A 19,991-nucleotide genomic window follows, 5' to 3' on the forward strand; every position below is an offset into this window, starting at 1 on the left:
CAAAATATTTTTTTTCACGTCACCATGCAGCATGCAAGATCTTAGTTCCCCAACCAGGGATCGAATCTGTGCCCCCTGCAGTGGAAGCACCAAGTCTTAACCACTGGACCGCCAGGGACCGTCAAATATTTTTAAAAAGATATTCAGCTATTTCAAATGGTTTTCATGGATAAAAAAAAGCTCCCAACAATCAACACTGACATGCATACTTAAAAAAAAAAAATCAGGCAGATAGATTCCCACTCCCTATTCCCCACACTACTGTCCCCAAAATGTTTTCTAGAGAGAAACAAAAATACCCAATGTGGGATAATGAGTGGGTTATGAGAGAAGAGACTTTCTAGTAATGGTTTAATTAGGAGAAGCCTCAACAGGAGAGGAGAGGAAACACATAATGCTCAGGTTCTAGACATCCACCAAAATTCCAAAACTTTTTTGACAATTTTGGGTGACCTTTTAAAAAAAATTCTTTTACTCAACTAACAGAATATAACTGTTGGGACTCCTTTCTAGTAAAAACTCAAAGGTCTTTTAGAACTATAGCAGTTACTCCTACAAAGCTCAACTCTCCCTACCCCCTCCTAATATACTGGAATAGATTTGGAATTCGATTTCTCAAATATTCTCTGCAAAATATGATTTCAGCTCTGCTGTCCAGTTCATCTCTTATTTATAGTTATTTCTCAGTTTACTCATTTCTTTTATTTTAATGAAAGGTTTTTTCCTAATTTATTTATTTATTTATTTATTTTTGGCTGCGTTGGGTCTTCATTGCTGCACATGGGCTTTCTCTAGTTGCAGCGAGCGGGGGCTACTCTTCGTTGCAGTGAGCAGGTTTCTCATTGCGGTGGCTTCTCCTGTTGTGGAGCATGGGCTCTAGGCGTGCGGGATTCAGTAGTTGTGGCATGTGGGCTCAGTAGTGGTGGCTCGCGGGCTCTAGAGCACAGGCTCAGTAGTTGTGGCGCACGGGCTTAGCTGCTCCACAGTATATGGGATCTTCCCAGACTAGGGCTCGAATCCATGTTCCCTGCATTGGCAGGCGGATTCTTAACCACTGCGCCACCAGGGAAGCTCAGTTTACTCATTTCTAATAATCTCCCCAAAAGACTAACTAAAAGTCTGAGGATCCTGAAATTAAATTCACAAAACTTCCAAAGTTAAAAAGAAAGTATGATAAAAAATATTTTTAATAAAAAATAAAACAAAATAGCTATTTATGACTCCTGAAAACAAACTGATCTTAAATACAGTGTTTAGTCTGATATAAAAATCTATATATAAGGACTGCCCTGGTGGCGCAGCAGTTAAGAATCCACCTGCCAATGCAGGGGACACAGGATCAAGCCCTGTTCCGGGAAGATCCCACATGCCTTGAAGCAACTAAGCCCGTATGCCACAACTACTGAGCCTGTGCTCTAGAGCCCGCGAGCCACAACTACTGAGCCCATGCGCCACAACTACTGAAACCTGCACACCTAAAGCCTGTGCTCTTCAGCAAGAGAAGCCACCGCAATGAGAAGGCTGCGCACTGCAACGAACAGTAGCCCCTGCTCGCCACTACTAGAGAAAGCCCACACGCAGCTATGAAGACCCAATGCAGCCAAAAATAAATAAAATTTTAAAAAAATCTATATATAACAACAGGCATGGCTGAGATGAGGAAAGGTCCACAAGTATGTTGAATACTAAGGGTAAGTTTTCTGTTTGATTTGTACAAATAAACCACATAGCACTCTTACATACTGTCAGTGGGAAAAAGTGCTTCAACTCCAAGTATAGGAAAATTTGGCCACACCTGCAGAACTACGCATTTACTCTTTTTTTTTTTTTTTTTTTTTTTGTGGTACGCGGGCCTCTCACTGTTGTGGCCTCTCCCATTGCGGAGCACAGGCTCCGGACGCGCAGGCTCAGCGGCCATGGCTCACGGGCCCAGCTGCTCCGCGGCATGTGGGATCTTCCCAGACCGGGGCACGAACCCACGTCCCCTGCATCGGCAGGCGGATTCTCAACCACTGCGCCACCAGGGAAGCCCGCATTTACTCTTTGACACAGTGATTCAATCCTAGGAATTCATCCTGAAGATACACTTCCAACAATACAAAAATACATGCTTTAACTCATTCTTTGCTGCATTATCTGTAATTGCAAAATATTAGAAATAACCCAAATGCAGAAAACACAGGAAATTAGTTGAATAAACTATGGTATATCTTCAACAATAAGTATTATATAACTGTAAAAAAGAAAATGAGGAAGATCTCTATGGAATGTTATGAGTGATTTCTAGGATACATTGTTAAGTGAGAGAAGTAAAGAAAAAAAGAACATTTATAGGAGGTTACTTTCAAAGTAGAAGGAAGAAGAAATAATTTAAATATAAATTTGCACACATATTATGGACATGCTTTTTTCCCACAGAAATAAACAAAGAAAGGATAATAAGAAGCTAATAAAATAAGTGGGAATGGGATGAAACAATAGGACAGCGAGTGACACTTCTCTGAGTTCACACTTTTGTAGAGTTTAGCTTTTGGAATCTTGTTAATGTGTTACATATTCAAAACATAAAATTAAGTTCACAAAGATGAGAGCAGATCCCTAAACTAAATAAAAACAAAAACATATAAACCAAGGAGGGGGGGATAAATTGGGAGACTGGAATTGACATGTACACATGACTACATATAAAATAGGTAACTAATAAGGACCTACTGTATAGCATGGGGAACTCTACTCAGTATGCTGTAATGACCTATATGGGAAAAGAATCTAAAAAAGAGTGGATATATGTATATGTATAACTGATACACTTTTCTGTACACCTGAAATTAACACAACATTGTAAATCAACTATACTCCAATAAAAATTAATTAAAAACAAAAAAACAAGCAAAAAACCCAAATCAACCTAATAGTATTTTAAATAAGTAACATGTCCACATAGGAAGAAGGGAAAAAAACTAATCTAAATAACTTCTGAACACAGTACTTCATATATCCTCAGGCTATAAACAAAAGAACTATGAAGTAACCTTGAACGCCACTGAATAGGTTTGTTGTTTGTGGTGGATAGGAGTGTAGAAATTCTGCAACTATCTTGTTTGTATCATAGGACTCAGGGAAAAAAGGTGGGCCTCCTCTCGCTCAGTCTCATTCACTACACCAGAACTGAAGCCAACAGATTCCTTTAGGAGCCTACTTCAACCACAAAGGCTCATCACAGGCTGCTCACCTCCCACAGTCACTCACTCATCTGTTTGTTTATTCATTCGAAGTTGTTTTTTTTTTTTTTGGCCGATTGAACCTGGACCACGGCAGTGAAAGCGCGGAGTCCTAACCACTGGACCACCAGGGATTTCTCCAACAAATATTTTTGAACAGGTCACCTACTAAGGTCTCTATCCAGGAACTAGGCTTACAATTAAGAAAAAGACAGGCAAGGTTCCTGCCTTCAGAGCTTGTTTCAGTGCAAGCAGACATTCAACAAGAAAACTAGTCAGATTGTTCCACACAGTAAGTGCTATTAAGAAATAAAGCAAGGCCTTCCCTGGTGGTGCAGTGGTTAAGAATCCGCCTGCCAATGCAGGGGGGACATGGGTTCAAGCCCTGGTCCAGGAAGATCCCACATGCTGCAGAGCAACTAAGCCCGTGTGCCACAACTACTGAGCCTGCGCTCTACAGTCTGCAATGAGCCCGTGTGCCACAACTACTGAAGCCCACGTGCCTAGAGCCTGTGCTCCACAAGAGAAGCCACCGCAACGAGAAGCCCGCGCACCGCAACGAAGAGTAGCCCCCGCTCGCCGCAACTAGAGAAAGCCAGCACACAGCAAGGAAGACCCCATGCTGCCAAAAATAAATAAATAAAATAGATAAATTTATTTTTTAAAAAAGAAATAAAGCAAGGTGATGGGAAAGAGAAGATGTTCTTCGGAGCAGGTGGGGAGAGGGAACTGCTTTAGACTAGTGGTCAGAAAGCCCTTCTCTGGGGAGGTGAACCAAAACCTGAAGGGTAATCGGCCAAATACGTGACGATCTAGAAGAGCTGCATGATAGGAAGAGAAAATGCCAAGTGCAATGACCCTGAGGCCAAAAGAATCCATTTAAAGATAGAAAAAAAGTCAGTGAAACCAGAGTGCAAAAACTGAGGAAGGGAGTGGTACAAAATAAGAGAAGAGGGAAAAAGCAAGAGCCAGATCATATTGGGCCTTGTGGCCTTGGTCATGACTTTGGGTTTTCTTCTCAGTGGAGAGTTTTAAACGGATTTACTTTTTCAAAAGATTGTTGGGGTGCTGGGTGGACAATGGAATCTAACCAGGCAAGTGTGAGAGACTCCAGTCAGAATGCTCGAATAGTGGGCCCAGCTATTAGGCCCACTATGACAAATTAGGATTGTAGCAAAGGACACAGAAAGAAATGGCCAGGTTGGGGATACAGTCTGTAAATGGAGTCAAAAGTACCTGCTGATGGATTGGTTGTGTAGGGTAAGGAAAAGAGAGGAATCGGGCACGGCTTCCAGCAGCCGGGTAGATGCTCAGCGCCATGAACTGAGATGGTGAAGACTCAGGAATGTCCAGGATGACTTTTTTGGGGGGTAAATGACTTTGGCAAACTGATCTTGCTGGGGGCTGAAGGCCCTCCTGACATATGCTCAGCGGTATCCTAAGATAGCATCCAAAGGTGCCACACAGGTGTTGGTCTTGCCCCCTGCCCCATCCCTGAGCCAGATCACCAAGCTGTTCTAATTTCTGCCCTTATGCCTCTGGCTTCCTCCTCCTCTCCGGCCCATTTCTAGGTGGTGCTCCCTCTCTTCCCCCCATTTCTTGCCTTAAGAGCTTCTAATCCCCGTTTCTGTGGTCCCTAGCTACTGCCTCTGATTCCAAAGTCCTCATTCCACCTCTGCTTTCCTCTGCCTTCAAGGCTCTTGTCCATTGCCCTCTGCTTTCTTCTTCTCTGTCTCCACACCAGACCAAGGTTGCAACAATGTTAAGCATTTAAGCTGCCAAAAGGATACAGGATATTGGCCCTATTCCTTCCAGTTCTTATTAGCAAGACAATTTCTAGGAAGATGTATCATCTTTGGCCACAGTTATAATTTGGCATTACACACACTGACTTGACTCCATTCTGAGGGAGAATTCAAGTTTTCCTGTATTCTTAATTGGAAACTGAATTGGAGAGATAGGTAGTTCCAAAGTATTAGTAGGTTATAGTTCCAAAGCTCATAAATTAATTAACTGGAATATAATTTCTACATGGATTCCAAAAGATATTTCCCAGCTGTGCACATCACTCATACTTTTGAATGGAGGTCCAGAGCAAAGAAAGTAAGGCCCAGAGAGAAAGAGAAACTAGAAAAAGGTCCTAATTCTCAATCCAAAATTTTCTTCTTCCCCAGAGGAATGACACAGGGACTGCCTAAAACTTTAGACTCAAACCCACTCCTCTCTCTACCAAAAGGGGCATTGGACTTTCCCTATGATCCCATCAGAAAAACCACATGAGAACAAAAGATTAGCATGAGAGATAGGGAGGGAAAACTATTTCATTAGGTCAGCTGCTATTTATAAATTTAAAAACCGAAATTTGAAGAGGTGAAGTATTGCTCAAGCTTACAAAGTGAAGAAGCATCAGAGCTGGTGCCGAAAGACAGAAGTTCCTCACACTCTGCACCACACCATTCCAGCATCTTAGCAGGATATCTGTGGCTCGAGAAATTTCCAACGACTTTTCAGTGATACTGCTTTTGGGAAAAGATTCTTAGAGGTGTGTTTCAGTTTGTTTTTTTTCCCCTGATAGCAATTCTTGATGAAAGCAAAATATGCCATCACAAATTTATTTAACAAAATGTCACAAAAAAATTAAAGACAAAGAACACTTTTGATTTAACCTAAGTCTGCAGACTCATTATCTTCACTGTTAAAAAAATTTCACAATGAAAAGAGTAAGTTGGTAAAAATGACTTTGGTATACTCTGGTTAAAAAAAAAAACAAAACAGTTTGGAAAATTAACTGTCTTAATTGAAAGAACTGAAATTTACTAAATAATACTTTATTTTTCTCCATTACACTTATTAACATGTGACAGTTTTTATGCTGTTACTGACCATCTCCTTCCACTGGATTGCAATTTCGATGAAAGCACAAATTTTGTCAGTTTTGTTCACAGCTGTATTCCCAGCGCCTACAACAGGCACAGGCCCATAGTAGACATCTGATAAATATTTTTCCACTGTTGATGAATAAATGTTAAGTGAGATTTCCTTGCAGCAGAGTATTCATTACAAGACTGCTTCTTGAATGAACCTTCATCAATTGGAAATACAGTATAAAAGCAGAATTCAGTGAAGGAATCTAAGTCTGGGAAAGGAAGATTCTAGTGAGTGATCTTGGCTGACGGTGTGAGAAACAACCACACAGCAGAACACAAAGCAAAAAGAAATTTAACACAGATGTCACAAGTTTCTTGCATTTAGACTTAGGCACTTAACCAACAGGTCAGTGTCCCTGTGCTCACAAGTACATGAGTGTTCTGTGTGTGTGTGTGTGTGTGTGTGTCTTTTACTTTACTTTAAAAGTAATTCCAGGGACTCCCCTGGTGGCACAGTGGTTAAGAAGCCACCTGCCAATGCAGGGGACATGGGTTCGATCCCTGGTCCAGGAAGATCCCACATTCCGCGGAGCAACTAAGCCTGTGCGCCACAACTACTGAGCCCGCATGTCACAACTACTGAAGCCTGTGCGCCTAGAGCCCGTGCTCCGCAACAAGAGAAGCCACTGCAATGAGAAGCCTGTGCACCACATCGAAGAGCAGCCCCCACTCGCTACAGCTAGAGAAAACCCGTCCGCAGCAACGAAGACCCAATGCAGCCAAAAATTAATTAATTAATTAAAAATAATAATAATAAAAGTAATTCCAAAAACCTTGGTTATCTGAATTTTCTACTTCAAAGTAGATGAGACATTAGCACGAAAAGGGTATCATAGTTGAAAGAGACAGTCTGGCAGCCCAATGCTGACAACCAGGAAAAAGAAAATAAAGCAGACACCAAAAAAAGCACAGGAATCTGGTATCATTTAATTTCAATTCAAATAAATCCACACACAAATAATATATAATTTCCCATGAAAGTTTTGCTATTTCAGAACATAGTAAATGATTTTCATACTGACAACACTTATAATCAAGCTTAGACTCTGTTCTGTAGAATCTGCTTAAAGGCAACAAGGAACTATGTCAATCTTTATTTTTGCGTTCTGTAACATCTTACAGAAAAACCCGAACAAACATTTTTGGCAAGCCCAGTACCTTTCTGGGTTTTTTTTTTTTTTTTTCTTTTTGCGGTATGTGGGCCTCTCACTGTTGTGGCCTCTCCCGTTGCGGAGCACAGGCTCCGGATGTGCAGGCCCAGCGGCCATGGCTCACGGGCCCAGCCACTCCGCGGCATATGGGATCCTCCCAGACCGGGGCACGAACCCGTATCCCCTGCATCGGCAGGCGGACTCTTAACCACTGCGCCACCAGGGAGGCCATGGGGTTTTGTTTTGAGGCTCTATTATGTGCCAGGGCCCACACTAAGTCCTTTACATACAGTTTCTCTGCTAATCCACTCAATAACCCTGTAAGGAAACATGTGTCTTCCCATTTTCTAGATGTGAAAACTGAGGCTGGGGGGGGTAAGTACATGTTCCAAATCAGAGAGATAGAAAGTAGTACAGATGGGATTCAACTACAAATCATGTGTTCTTTTCACCATAACAAGCTGCCACCACAACACTAACGAACCCAGGGAAATGATGTACTAACTGTAAGAACCATACACTGCAGGAAAACGTGGCTTCCTAGCCAAAGAATTCAGCATGGCTTCCCAAAGTCATAAACCTAGAACCCAAAACTGTATTTGCCAGTCTTTTTCATTCATTCTTTCTTTTCTGTGGTTTCAAAAGACTGAACACTTATTTGTGCTAATTAATCAAGAGATTCAACAATATTTTTTATGTGCTCACCTTGCACAACACTGTAATGAATACTGGTTATTTCACTCTTTCACTGGTTATTCCATTATTAACCCTCAAATATCTTCTCTACCTTTTATTCAATGAAAGATACAGAACTATCACATTATAAAGCAAGAAATGTGGACCATTTAGATGAATATGGGTGATGTGGATGAAGGTAAAACAAAGTGGTGTGAAAGGGACTTCCCTGGCAGTCCAGTTGTTAAGACTCTGTGCTCTCAATGCAGGGGTCATGGGTTCAATCCCTGGTGGGGAACTAAGATCCCACACTCTGCATGGTGTGGCCAAAAAAAACCCAGAAAACAAACAAACAAACAAAACAAAGTGGTGAGAAAATATCAAAATGTAGATTTCTCAACTGGAAGTTCAACTTTGTAACAGTTAGTTTGCAAATGTCACCACTTTTTTTTTTTTTTTAAAGTTCCATACCAGAAAGACACTTTTCAGAAGTACTTGTCTGGTAAGAAGCAGTGGGGTATTTCAGACTAGAAATACATGTTCTCCTCTGTAACTTAAGAAATTAAGATTAGATATTACTGGACTAGTTTATAACCTTCTGCTTGTATGAAGTTCCAACTTACCATATCTGTGCTAAAACAGGTTGAGGTAACCCAGATTGAAAAAAAAAGTTTCTAGCTTGATCACCTGTAAATTAAATGGAAAAAGTTTTAGAAGAAAACAGCAGCTGACAGAAAACCACTATGGCAAAATTACAAAAAGAAAGAGGTTAATAATCCTGTAAATACTGAACTGAATACATTTTGAAAGCCAAATGATAAGTTTATAAATAACAGCAAAATGAATCCATCAGCACTGACTTTAGAATGTAACACTTAAAAAAAAATCATCTCAAAAAGGGCCTACCATTGTGTAGGGGTAGATTGTCCACTTTAATTAATCTGCTAGTAATTAAGATGGTAACAGCTACACATTACAACAAAGTGAACCTACAGAAATCCTCAAGAAACTGATGACTCATACTTCTACTTTACAAAAGAGTTCTTTGCCATTCCCATTTACCTACACTTCAGATTTTTGGTACTTCTAACATATTTATGGAGAGTTAGTAACAATGACTAAAAGAATCACATCAGGACTAAGAATTAGTAGGTTAAAGAGAAGTGAAACAAATACACACAAAAGCAAGTTCCCAGGAAATCTAGATCCCATTTCTTCTAAAGCTAATTCCTGAAGAGTCATCAAACAGGAAAGAGATTAGAAAAGGCAAAGTACAAAAGGATCTTTAAGGACATAGCAATAAGAACATTTTTTTTAATGTTCATAATCTGTTAATTTACTCAAGCCAGTTCAAGATCAGAATTAAGGAAGTGTTTTTGCTCAAGGACCACAGTCCAATGCTACAATTACTTAAAGAATGTGGTCCATTAATCTTTTTTTTTTTTTTTTTTTTCCTTTACGCGGGCCTGCCACTGCCGTGGCCTCTCCCGCTGCAGAGCACAGGCTCCGGATGTGCAGGCTCAGCGGCCATGGCTCATGGGCCCAGCCGCTCCGCGGCATGCGGGATGCTCCCAGACCGGGGCACGAACCCGTGTCCCCTGCATCGGCAGGCGGACTCTCAACCGCTGTGCCACCAGGGAAGCCCCTGGTCCATTAATCTTAACCAATTCCCAACAGTGATATGCCTAAAACAGTGACTTGGCATCCATTAAAAACTACAAAACAGACTTGAGTGCATTGGAGGAGAAGCAACTGTAAAAATACAGACTCCAGGTTAAGGCAAAATAGGCAAAGTGTACCCCTGATCACATGTGCCCACCTTCGCTCTGCATAATAGATTTTCCACAGATATATGCACTACGATAAGTAAAAATGTAAAAATACTGACTCCAATTACCAGTAATAAATCCAGATATTGGCTTTAAACTATGGAACTGTTGATCATGCTTTGCTCTTTCCTCTACAGTTATGGCCCAAATATCCAGGCTACCTACAATCCAAAAAAGACAAAGAAATTATTCAATGAGAAAAGAAAAACAAAGTGCTCACACCCACAGTTTCCATAGTACCTTAAGATACTGTCAGTATGTTATAAATGATTTGACAAGTTACCATCTGTTTGTCCTTGGAAGTTTTGAATATAAAGTTAGAAAGCTAAGAGTAGACATATACACGCTACTATATATAAAACAGACAACTAATAAGGACCTACTGTATAGCACAGGGAACTCTACTCAATACTCTGTAATGACCTATATGGAGAACAATCTAAAAAAGAGTGGATATATGTATATGCATAACTGATTCACTTTGCTGTACAACAGAAACTAACACAACATTGTAAATCAACTATATGCCAATAAAAATTTTTTAAAGGAAAAAAAAAGAAAATTAAGAGTAAAGCAGGCCAAAAAAAAAAGATATTAGCACAAACTCTTTTTTTAAAAACTTGTCCTATAACCCCGTAGTTAGCAGGACTGTATGAAGACATGTTAATAATCATCATTTATTTAAATAAACAGACTGATTTACAAATCAATAGTCTAATTTAAAACAGTATTTTCAGGTATCTTAAATGCCACAAGTGAAAGTTATGGAAAAATTGAGCTTCACTAAATTAGTATCCTATGTGATTCCATGAAAATCTTTTTGGAGTGATAAAAATATTCAAATACTAGATTGTAGTGAATTTTATGGCATGTAGATTATAACTCACTGAAGCTGTTTTTAAAAATGGGTATCCTGAAAAAAAACGATGGCAAACCAAAGGGAACAGGGTTTAAGTCCTTCTTCAGTTTCAGTTCTTGGACTGACCAGATATCCCCTTGTTTCTGAGACTGTCCTCACTTTAGTGTTAGGTTTTCTCAAACGAATTCACCAAATAGCTCTAGATTACATAGGTAGAAGGTTTTCAGAAGTTCAGACATTTTCCCAAAAGGTGGGAACAGACAGTATGTGAAGGTGCCAAGCATACAAGCAAAATGTCTAAACACTGAAATCTCCCTTGTCTGCAGGGTCTGATATGACAGCGACAGGCAGAGCAGCAATTCACTCAGTCACTGAAAACAGACTTGTTGAACACCTCCTATGTGCCACACACTGTGTTAGACATTAGGGATAAGATGGTGACCGAAATAGATCAGATCCCTACCCTCACAGGCCTTACAGTCCTGCAACTTCTACTGCCCTGTCAAAATTTGTCAAACAGAAACAAACCCCACCAAACAAGCAAAACAAAACAAAGAAAAAACTTGCTCAGTAATTAAGAAGGGGGACCAAAACAAAACAGAAAATAAAACAGTAAGACTACTGGTTTTGAAAAGGTTGCAGACTTCTGTACTAGAATTTCACAGAGACTTTTACAGATGTGATCACAGGGATGGGGCTTTATGCTGCCTTACTCTCTTCATGGTGGCTAGGTTCGACAGCTGCCAAGAGAAACTCATTGATATGGCATGCTCTCTTTAAAACAAAACAAAACTTGGCCAGTAAGCAAAACCAACATTTAACACTTTCCTAATAATCTTAGGGAAAATTACCTGAAAAACACACTTTATGCAGATTGATGTTTCAAGCAGATAAACTGAAGTAAAACAAAAATGTCATGCTTTAAATCCAGTCTAAAGAAAAAGTACAGAATAAATGACCCAGTCACCTCAACAAATAAATTGCAAAACAAAAAACCAAAAAAACAGGGATGGAGAAGGGTTCACTAACAAAGCAACTTAGGAGACACATGAACTAATTGCAAAGTATGTGTCTTGTTCGGATCCTGATTTGAACCAACCAACCGTGACAACAACAACGAAAAATATCTAAAGGCTATCAGGGAAAATTTTAACACTGACTTGATAGTTGAAGACATTAAGGAATTACTAGAAACTTTACAGGAGTGGTAACAGTATTGTAGTTATATCTTTAAAACTGTTATCTTTTAGAAACACCCACTAAAATGTTTGTGGATGAAATGATCTGATGTATGAGAGGTGCTCAAAAGAATCCAGGTGAAACTATATTGGCCATTAGTTGATTGATAATCACTGAAACTATATGATGGGTTGATTATATTATTCCCTCTACTTACGTGAGTATTTGAAATTTGTCATAATACTAAGTTTTAAAAATTGCGATTCCAAAGTACATTAAAAAAGGAAAATCTTTGAAAACTTACCACCAAAAGGTGTTGGAAACTGAGCCATGTTTCTGTTACTTTCACCTTGCTAATGGACGCCTGTAATTGAAATGCAACATTTAAGTTCATGAAAACTTCACTCCTAGGTACTTATAAACACACGAACATGCTGTCTTAATGACCTGAAGACTGATACTAGAGTTAGGGGGTAGCACTGCAAATGAATGTTACAACTAAGGGTTCATTCATTCATTCCTTCTCTGCGCAGTTTCTCAGTCCCAGGTGCAATGACGGGCACTGAGGAATGTGAACGGAAGGCTCTCCAGCAGCAAGAAGCTTTCAGTCTGGTGAGTGATACTATTAGCTTGGGACAGCCTATTATCTCATTAATTGTATTGTTGTATTTGTTATTTTTTAAATATATCTTTTTCCTAACCATCTACATATACTACTCCATCTGCTTCATGGTTACAACAACTGCTCTTTTTTTTTTTTTTTTTCAGTACACGGACCTCTCACTGTTGTGGCCTCTCCCGTTGCAGAGCACAGGCTTCGGACACGCAGGCCCAGCAGCCGTGGCCCACAGGCCCAGCCACTCCGCGGCATGTGGGATCCTCCCGGACCGGGGCACGAACCCATGTCCCCTGCATCGGCAGGCGGACTCCCAACCACTGTGCCACCAGGGAAGCCCCAACAACTGCTCTTTTTAATGAGCACTTAGTACATGCTGCGCACTGTCTTATCTCTCTCTTTTTTTTTTTTTTTTGGCTGCACTGTGCATCATGCACAATAGTTCCCTGATCAGGGATCAAACCTGTGCCCTTGCAGTGGAAGCGCTGAGTCTTAACCACTGGACCGCCAGGGAAGTCCCTTATCTCTTTCCATCGTATCACAGCCCTATGACATAGGTACTATATTACCATTCCATACTATACACGAAGAACATGAGAATCAGAGAGGTGAAGTGATTAGAACATCACACATTTGGTGACCAAGCTGGATTTGAGCAGGGGAAGCAAACTCCACAGCCTGTGTTGCTTTTATGAAAAACATTGTCTGCGATTGCTACTTTAAAATGCATATTACACTAATGTCTGCCCAGAATACCAAACACAAACCCAGGCTCAAATATCCCCATCAGGTATTATTTGCTCATGAACAGTCAATGTGAAACCAAGCCAGTCCTCGTCCCCAACTAAAAAAATCCAAACTTAATATTTTTCCTTATGCTTAACTAAACAACATGGTAAGTGCACACAGTTAAAAATGAATACTAAATAGTAACAGAAAAAAATTAGATAAATTTAGAATTAAAAAGTGACAGTCCCTTTGCCCTAATACTCAATTTCATCTGTCCATGGAATTTTAAAATTCCAAAAGCTCTATCTTGTTCTCAATTATTTATTCCTAGTGTTCTCCCCCAACTCTTTTTTAAATGGACACAACTTCTTTTATTCTTCTGATTTTTTTTTACATTTTACTCTTTAGTTTTCTTCTGTTTCTTGCATCATTTGATTCCGTTTTTGTTTGCTCACTGATAGTTCGTTTAGGGTCATTCTCTTTCACTTTTGAGGCTTTCCTCATATATCTGGTGATCCTTGGATGCACCTTCATATTTAAGACGGAGGCACTAAAACAATGCTCAGAAGCTGGGCATGGGTGGCAGGTTTATTAACTGATGGGCTTCTCCCTATGCTGATCAGATATATCTAGTCACCTGTTCATTGGGAGATCTCCAAATGTCAGTAAGTAGATTTTTTCTATTGAAGCTATATTCAGCTAGATGTGGTATTCCAGCTGGCTTCTGGGGAGGAGTGGAGAAGGGAGAAAGAAGTGAGGGGCCTAACTTCAGTGGGTGGACTTGTATACAATCCCTTTATCTTCAACCCCATGTTTCACCCCTCTAGTCTGGAGCATCTCTGGCCTAGTGCTCTTCATATGTCCCCAGAGGAAGGGGGCTGACGTAGTCACCTGTCTGCTGGGGGTGCAGGAGAGAATGTTTCAAAATGTCTGAAACACAGACTGTTGAAGAATTTCGATTTTCAGCTGCAGAACTGACCTAGGAATGCCAGGAGCCTCCAAGCACTATGGGCCTGGGACAAGCTGGCTTGACCTCATCTTTATTTGTAGGCACTGTTTATCTACCTCTGAACTCAAATTAACACTCCTTTCCAAAGTTATGTTTCTCTTTACAAAAAATTGTCAAAATCTTTTGTCACTGGGGACTTCCCTGATGGCGTAGTGGTTAAGAACCTGCCTGCCAATGCAGTGGACACGGGTTCAAGCCCCGGTCTGGGAAGATCCCACATGCCGCGGAGCAACTAAGCCCGTGTGCCACAACTACTGAGCCTGTGATCTAGAGCCCACGAGTCACAACTACTGAGCCCATGTGCCACAAATACTGAATCCCACGCACTTAGAGCCTGTGCTCCGAAACAAGAGAAGCCACTGCAATGAGAAGCCCGTGCACCACAATGAAGAGTAGTCACTGCTCGCTACAACTAGAGAAAGCCCGCGCGCAGCAACAAAGACCCAAAGCAGCCAATAAATAAATACATGCATAAATTTATATTTAAAAAAATCTTCTGTCACTATCTTCTCTACTGTTATCTTTTTCCTTAGGAGTTAACATCTTTTAGCTGACTATGTGATTATGGCAGACATCAGGAAAGGAGAAGAGAAAACACATGTGGTCAAGCCACCACAATGAACTGGAAGTCTATGAGTCCAGTTATGAAGCAGGCCACTTCTCACTGCCAATTCCCTTTAAAAACTACAGCTGCTATTCTGTTCTTCCACTATTTCTTAGTCAATATATTATGTAGGTAAGCTTGATAATTTTCCAAAAAATTTTAGTTTTTTACCTCACTTAATCTTCATAATGGCCTTGAAATTGACAAGTCATATGTCTTTTGAGCTTTATTCCCCCAAAATTACAGAACAAGACTGTAAAGAATATGCAAAAATTCTTCACCAAAGAAGAATTCAAAACTGAAACTCAAAAATATATAAAAAAGGATATATGTTGGCAAAAACATAACCAAGGGTTTATGCAGAAGTCAAGGTTAATTTAACATTTGAAATTAATGTAATCAACCATATTAACAGAATAAACCAAAAAGCTCATATAATCGTTTTTCCATAAATGTGGGGAAAAAAGCCTTGGCAAAACCTCAACACCTAGGAATGATAAAAACTCTCAGAAATCTAAGATTAGTAGGAAACTTCCTCAAACAGATACAGGGCATCTATGAAAAACCTATATCTAGCATCATAGTTAAAGGTTAAAGACTAAATTTCCCCCCGCAGAGATCAGGAAGAAGGCAAGGATACCTACTTTTACCACTTCTATTCAACATTGTTTTGAAGGTTCTAGCCCTGAAATAAGGTAAGAAAAACAAACAGACAAAAAAAAAAAAAAAGATTTTTAAAAAATCTATAAAACTCTATTTACAGATGATATAATTGTTTACACAGAAAACCCCAAGGAATCTACAAAATAGTACAATAAGTGAACTTGGCAATATCATAGGATGAAAGGTTGATATCAACTGAATTCTTATATATGAACAACAAATAATTGGCAATTGAAATTAAGACAAACAATCCCACTTATAGCAGTGCCAAAAAAATGTAAAAGTCCTAGGTATAAATTTAACAAAAGACATCCAAGGCCAAGGTCTCTATGCTGAAAACTACAAAATATTGCTTAAAAAAAATTAAAGAAGACCTAAATAAATGGAGAGCTATACTATGTTAATAGAAAGATTCAATATTGCTAAAATGGCAATTCCCACCAAATGGATCTATATATTCAATGCAATCCCAATTAAAACTGCAGCAGGCTTTTAAGTAGAAATTGGCAGGCTGATATTGACATTTACTTGCAAATGCAAAGGACCTAGAATAACCACAGTAATTTTTAAAAAGAACAAAATTGGAGGATTTATTCTACCTGATTTCAAGATTTGCTAAAAAAGCAATGGAATAACCAAGACCTTTTGGGACTGATATAAAGGCAGACGTACCAGATCAATGGAACAAAGAGTTGAGAAATAGATTTACACGTTTGGTGAATTCATTTTTGGCAATGGCAAATCACTGGAGGAAAAAAGTCTTTTCAACAAACTGAAGTAGATCAACTGGATATGGGGAGGTGGTGAAGGTGGGAGCGGGGAACACCGATCCTACTTCACAAAATACACAAAAATTGATTCAAAATGGATCAAAACTTAAATTTGGCCTAAATTTAAAACCGTATAGTTTTACACAAAAAAATTCTAAAAGATAGAATATCTTCGTGACCCTTGGGCTAGGCAACAATTTCTTAGAACACAAAAAAGCATGATTTATTTTTTAAAAAAGAGAGAGAACAGGAAATTGGACTTCATCAGAGTGAAATGTTAGCTCATTAAGAAAACAAAAAGGCAAGCCACAGACTGGGAGAAAACATTTGCAACACATATATCAGACAAAGGAACTGTATTCAGAATATATAAAGAACTCTTGCAACCTAAAAGTAAATAGTAAGACAAACAACTTAGTGAGGAAATTGATAAGAGATATGAATAGACACTTCACAAAATAACTCTCAGAAACGGCCAAGAAACACATGAAAAGGTGATCAGCATCATTAGCCATTAGGGAATCTAAACCAAAGTGATATGCCACTATGTTTCCACCAGAACGGCAAACATGAAAAAGACTGAGCATACCAAGTGCAGGCAAAGATGTGGAACAGCTAGACTCTGCTGGTGGGAATGTAAAATGGTATAATCACTTTGGGAAACAGTTTTCTTAAAAAATTATACAGCTACCATTCAACCCAGCCACTCTACTTCTCTATATTTAGCTACGAGAAATGAAGATTTCTATCCACAGGAAGATTTCTACACATATCATATCAACTTTATTTTTATTTATTTATTTATTTATTTATTTTTGCTGTACGCGGGCCTCTCAGTGTTGTGGCCTCTCCCGTTGTGGAGCACAGGCTCTGGAAACGCAGGCTCAGTGGCCATGGCTCACAGGCCCAGCTGCTCCGCGGCATGTGCGATCTTCCCGGACCGGGGCACGAACCCGTGTCCCCGGCATCGGCAGGCGGACTCTCAACCACTGTGCCAGCAGGGAAGCCCCTCAACTTTATTTTTAAGAGCCAAAAACTAGCAACCCAAACAACTGATGAATGGATAAATAGTGATATACTCATACAAAGAAATACTATTTAGCAATAAAAAGGAACCAACTGTTGCTATAAGCAATAACATGCATGAATGTCAAAATTACTATGCTTAATGAAAGAAGCAGGTATACACATACACACACACAGTATAATTCCATTTTTGTAAAAATTGCAGAAAATATTAACTACTCTATAGTGATAGAAAGCCAGTGATTGCCAGGAGATGAGAGTAGAGGAAGGGACAATGTAAAATTACAAAGAGGCACAGGAAAACTTTGGGGAGGAATGGAAATGTTTGCTATCGTCATAATGGTGATGGTTTCACAGGTATATCCATAGGTCAAAACTGATCAAACTGTGCACTTTTTAAAAAATTAATTAATTAATTTTTTGGGGGGGGTGCTGCGTAGGGTCTTTGTTGCTGCGTGCGGGCTTTACTCTTCATTGCAGTGCATGGGCTTCTCATTGGGTGGCTTCTCTTGTTGCAGAGCACGGCTTCTAGGTGCGCGGGCTTCAGTAGTTGTGGCTTGCCGGCTCAGTAGTTGTGGCTCACAGGCTCTAGAGTGCAGGCTCAGTCGTTGTGGCACACGGGCTTAGTTGCTCTGTGGCATGTGGGATCTTCCCGGGGCAAGGCTCGAACCCGTGTCGCCTGCATTGGCAGGCGGATTCTTAACCACTGCGCCACCAGGGAAGCCCAAACTGTGTACTTTAAATACATGCAATTTAGTGTATCGATACTTCCCATTGGGTCACAAGCCACAAAGAAAATTCTAAAAATAAAAGTCAAGAGTTTGGCTATCCTAGCAGCTGAATACAAACTAGAATATCTACATTGGACTATCCTCTTAAGAGAAGTAGTTATTTCCAATAACTTTCAACAAGTATTTTATCTTTAAAACACACATAAGAAAAGACTCAACTTTAAGGTCAAGTTTAAAAAAATGGAAGGGATAGAACAAATGATGGACAGACAATACGGCTTTTGAGCAAGAATACTTAATATAATTAAGGAGTTTACAATGACCTCATTTGACTCAATAGAAAAATAATGATAACAACAACAACAACAACAACAACAATTTTTAAATGGCCAAAGGACCTGAACAGACACTTTTCCAAATAAGACATACAAATGGCCAACAGGTACACTGAAAAGGTGCTCAACATCACTAATAATCAAGGAAATGCAAATCAAAATCACAATGAAATATCACTTCACTCCTGTTAGGATAGCTATTATCAAAAAGAGATAACAGGGCTTCCCTGGTGGCACAGTGGTTGAGAGTCCGCCGGCCCGATGCAGGGGACACGGGTTCGTGCCCCGGTCCGGGAAGATCCCACATGCCGCGGAGCGGCTGGGCCCGTGAGCCATGGCCGCGGAGCCTGCGCGTCCAGAGCCTGTGCTCTGCAATGGGAGAGGTCACAACAGTGAGAGGCCTGCACCACAAAAAAAAAAAAAAAAAAAAAAAAAAGAGATAACAAATGCTGGCAAGGATGTGGAGCAAAGGAAACCCTTGTGCACTGCTGTTGTGAAATGTAAATTGGTGCAGCCACTGTGGAAAACAGTATGGAGGTTCCTCAAAAAATTAAAATAGAACTACCATATGATCCAGCAATGCCATCTCTTGATATATATCCAAAGGAAATGAAATCATTATCTCAAAGAGATATATGAACTTCCATGTTTGCTGCAGCATTATTAACAATAGTCAAGACATGGAAACAACATGTGTCTGCAGATGTATAAATAGATAAAGGAAATGTGGGATACATATACAATGCAATACTATTCAGCCTTAATAAAAGAAGACCCTGCCATTTGTGACATGGTTAAACCTGGAAGACATTTTGCTAAGTGAAATAAGCCAGACACAGAAAGACAAATACTATGTGATCTCACTTATATGTGGAATCTAAACGAGCCAAACTCATAGAATCATAAGGCAGAACAGTGCTTGCCACGGGTGGGAGTAAGGAATGAGGAGACTTGGTCAAAGGATACAAACTTTCAGTTATAAGATGAGTAAGTTCTGGGGATCTAACGTATAGCGTGGTGACCACAGCTAATAATACTGCATTGTATACTTGAAATGTGCTAAGAGAATAGATCGTAAGTGTGCTCACCACACACACACACACACAAAAATGGTAGATAAGGTGTGGATGTGTTAATTAGCTTGACTGTGGTAGTCCTTTCACAATGTATACACATACTGAATGCTGTACACCCTAAATATATAAACTTTTAATTTGTCAATTATACCTCAAGAGAGCTGGGGGTAAAAAGGAGTTTATAATTAAACAGGGGATGGACAAATCACATAAAAAATCTGTGTGTATGTGTGTGGGTAGAGGGAGAGAGAGAGAGAAAATGTAGGTGACAAGTAATAATTCACTAAGATTGTATTATTAAATGCTACTAACACACCTGACCTGTATTAGTCAATTTAATCCAATTAACAACACTATGGGTTAAATAATATTACTATCCCATCTTAGGGATGTGGAAACAAAGGCACAGCTTATATAGTCATTCAAATTTCCTGAAGGTTTGAAAATTTTCTAAATGATGGAACAGAGAGTCAGTCTTGTTTCAGTGCTCGTGTATAACCTCATACTTTCAGGATTAAGAACTTAATGGAATATTCCTGAAGTAGTTAGCCTGGTAAACCTTCCAGGGTGGAGCTGGGGGTGGGGAATGAG

The 19,991-nt window shown here is 39.7% G+C and overlaps 1 protein-coding gene across 3 annotated transcripts in view; it reads right to left on the minus strand.

Annotated features, from left to right (window-relative positions):
- Positions 1-19,991, minus strand: part of ITSN1 (intersectin 1) — a 248,394-nt gene that overhangs the window by 164,545 nt on the left and 63,858 nt on the right. For all 3 annotated transcript variants that reach the window (XM_060098529.1, XM_060098531.1, XM_060098530.1), the window contains exons 2-4: positions 12,146-12,205; positions 9,872-9,964; positions 8,598-8,661 (exon numbers count right to left, since the gene is read on the minus strand). In XM_060098529.1, coding sequence (XP_059954512.1) covers positions 8,598-8,661; positions 9,872-9,964; positions 12,146-12,173 — 185 coding nt within the window. In that variant the 5' untranslated portion in view covers positions 12,174-12,205. The remainder of the gene's footprint in view (positions 1-8,597; positions 8,662-9,871; positions 9,965-12,145; positions 12,206-19,991) is intronic.

This window comes from Mesoplodon densirostris, chromosome 5 (assembly GCF_025265405.1).
Source record: "Mesoplodon densirostris isolate mMesDen1 chromosome 5, mMesDen1 primary haplotype, whole genome shotgun sequence".
NCBI classification, from domain to species: domain Eukaryota; kingdom Metazoa; phylum Chordata; class Mammalia; order Artiodactyla; family Ziphiidae; genus Mesoplodon; species Mesoplodon densirostris.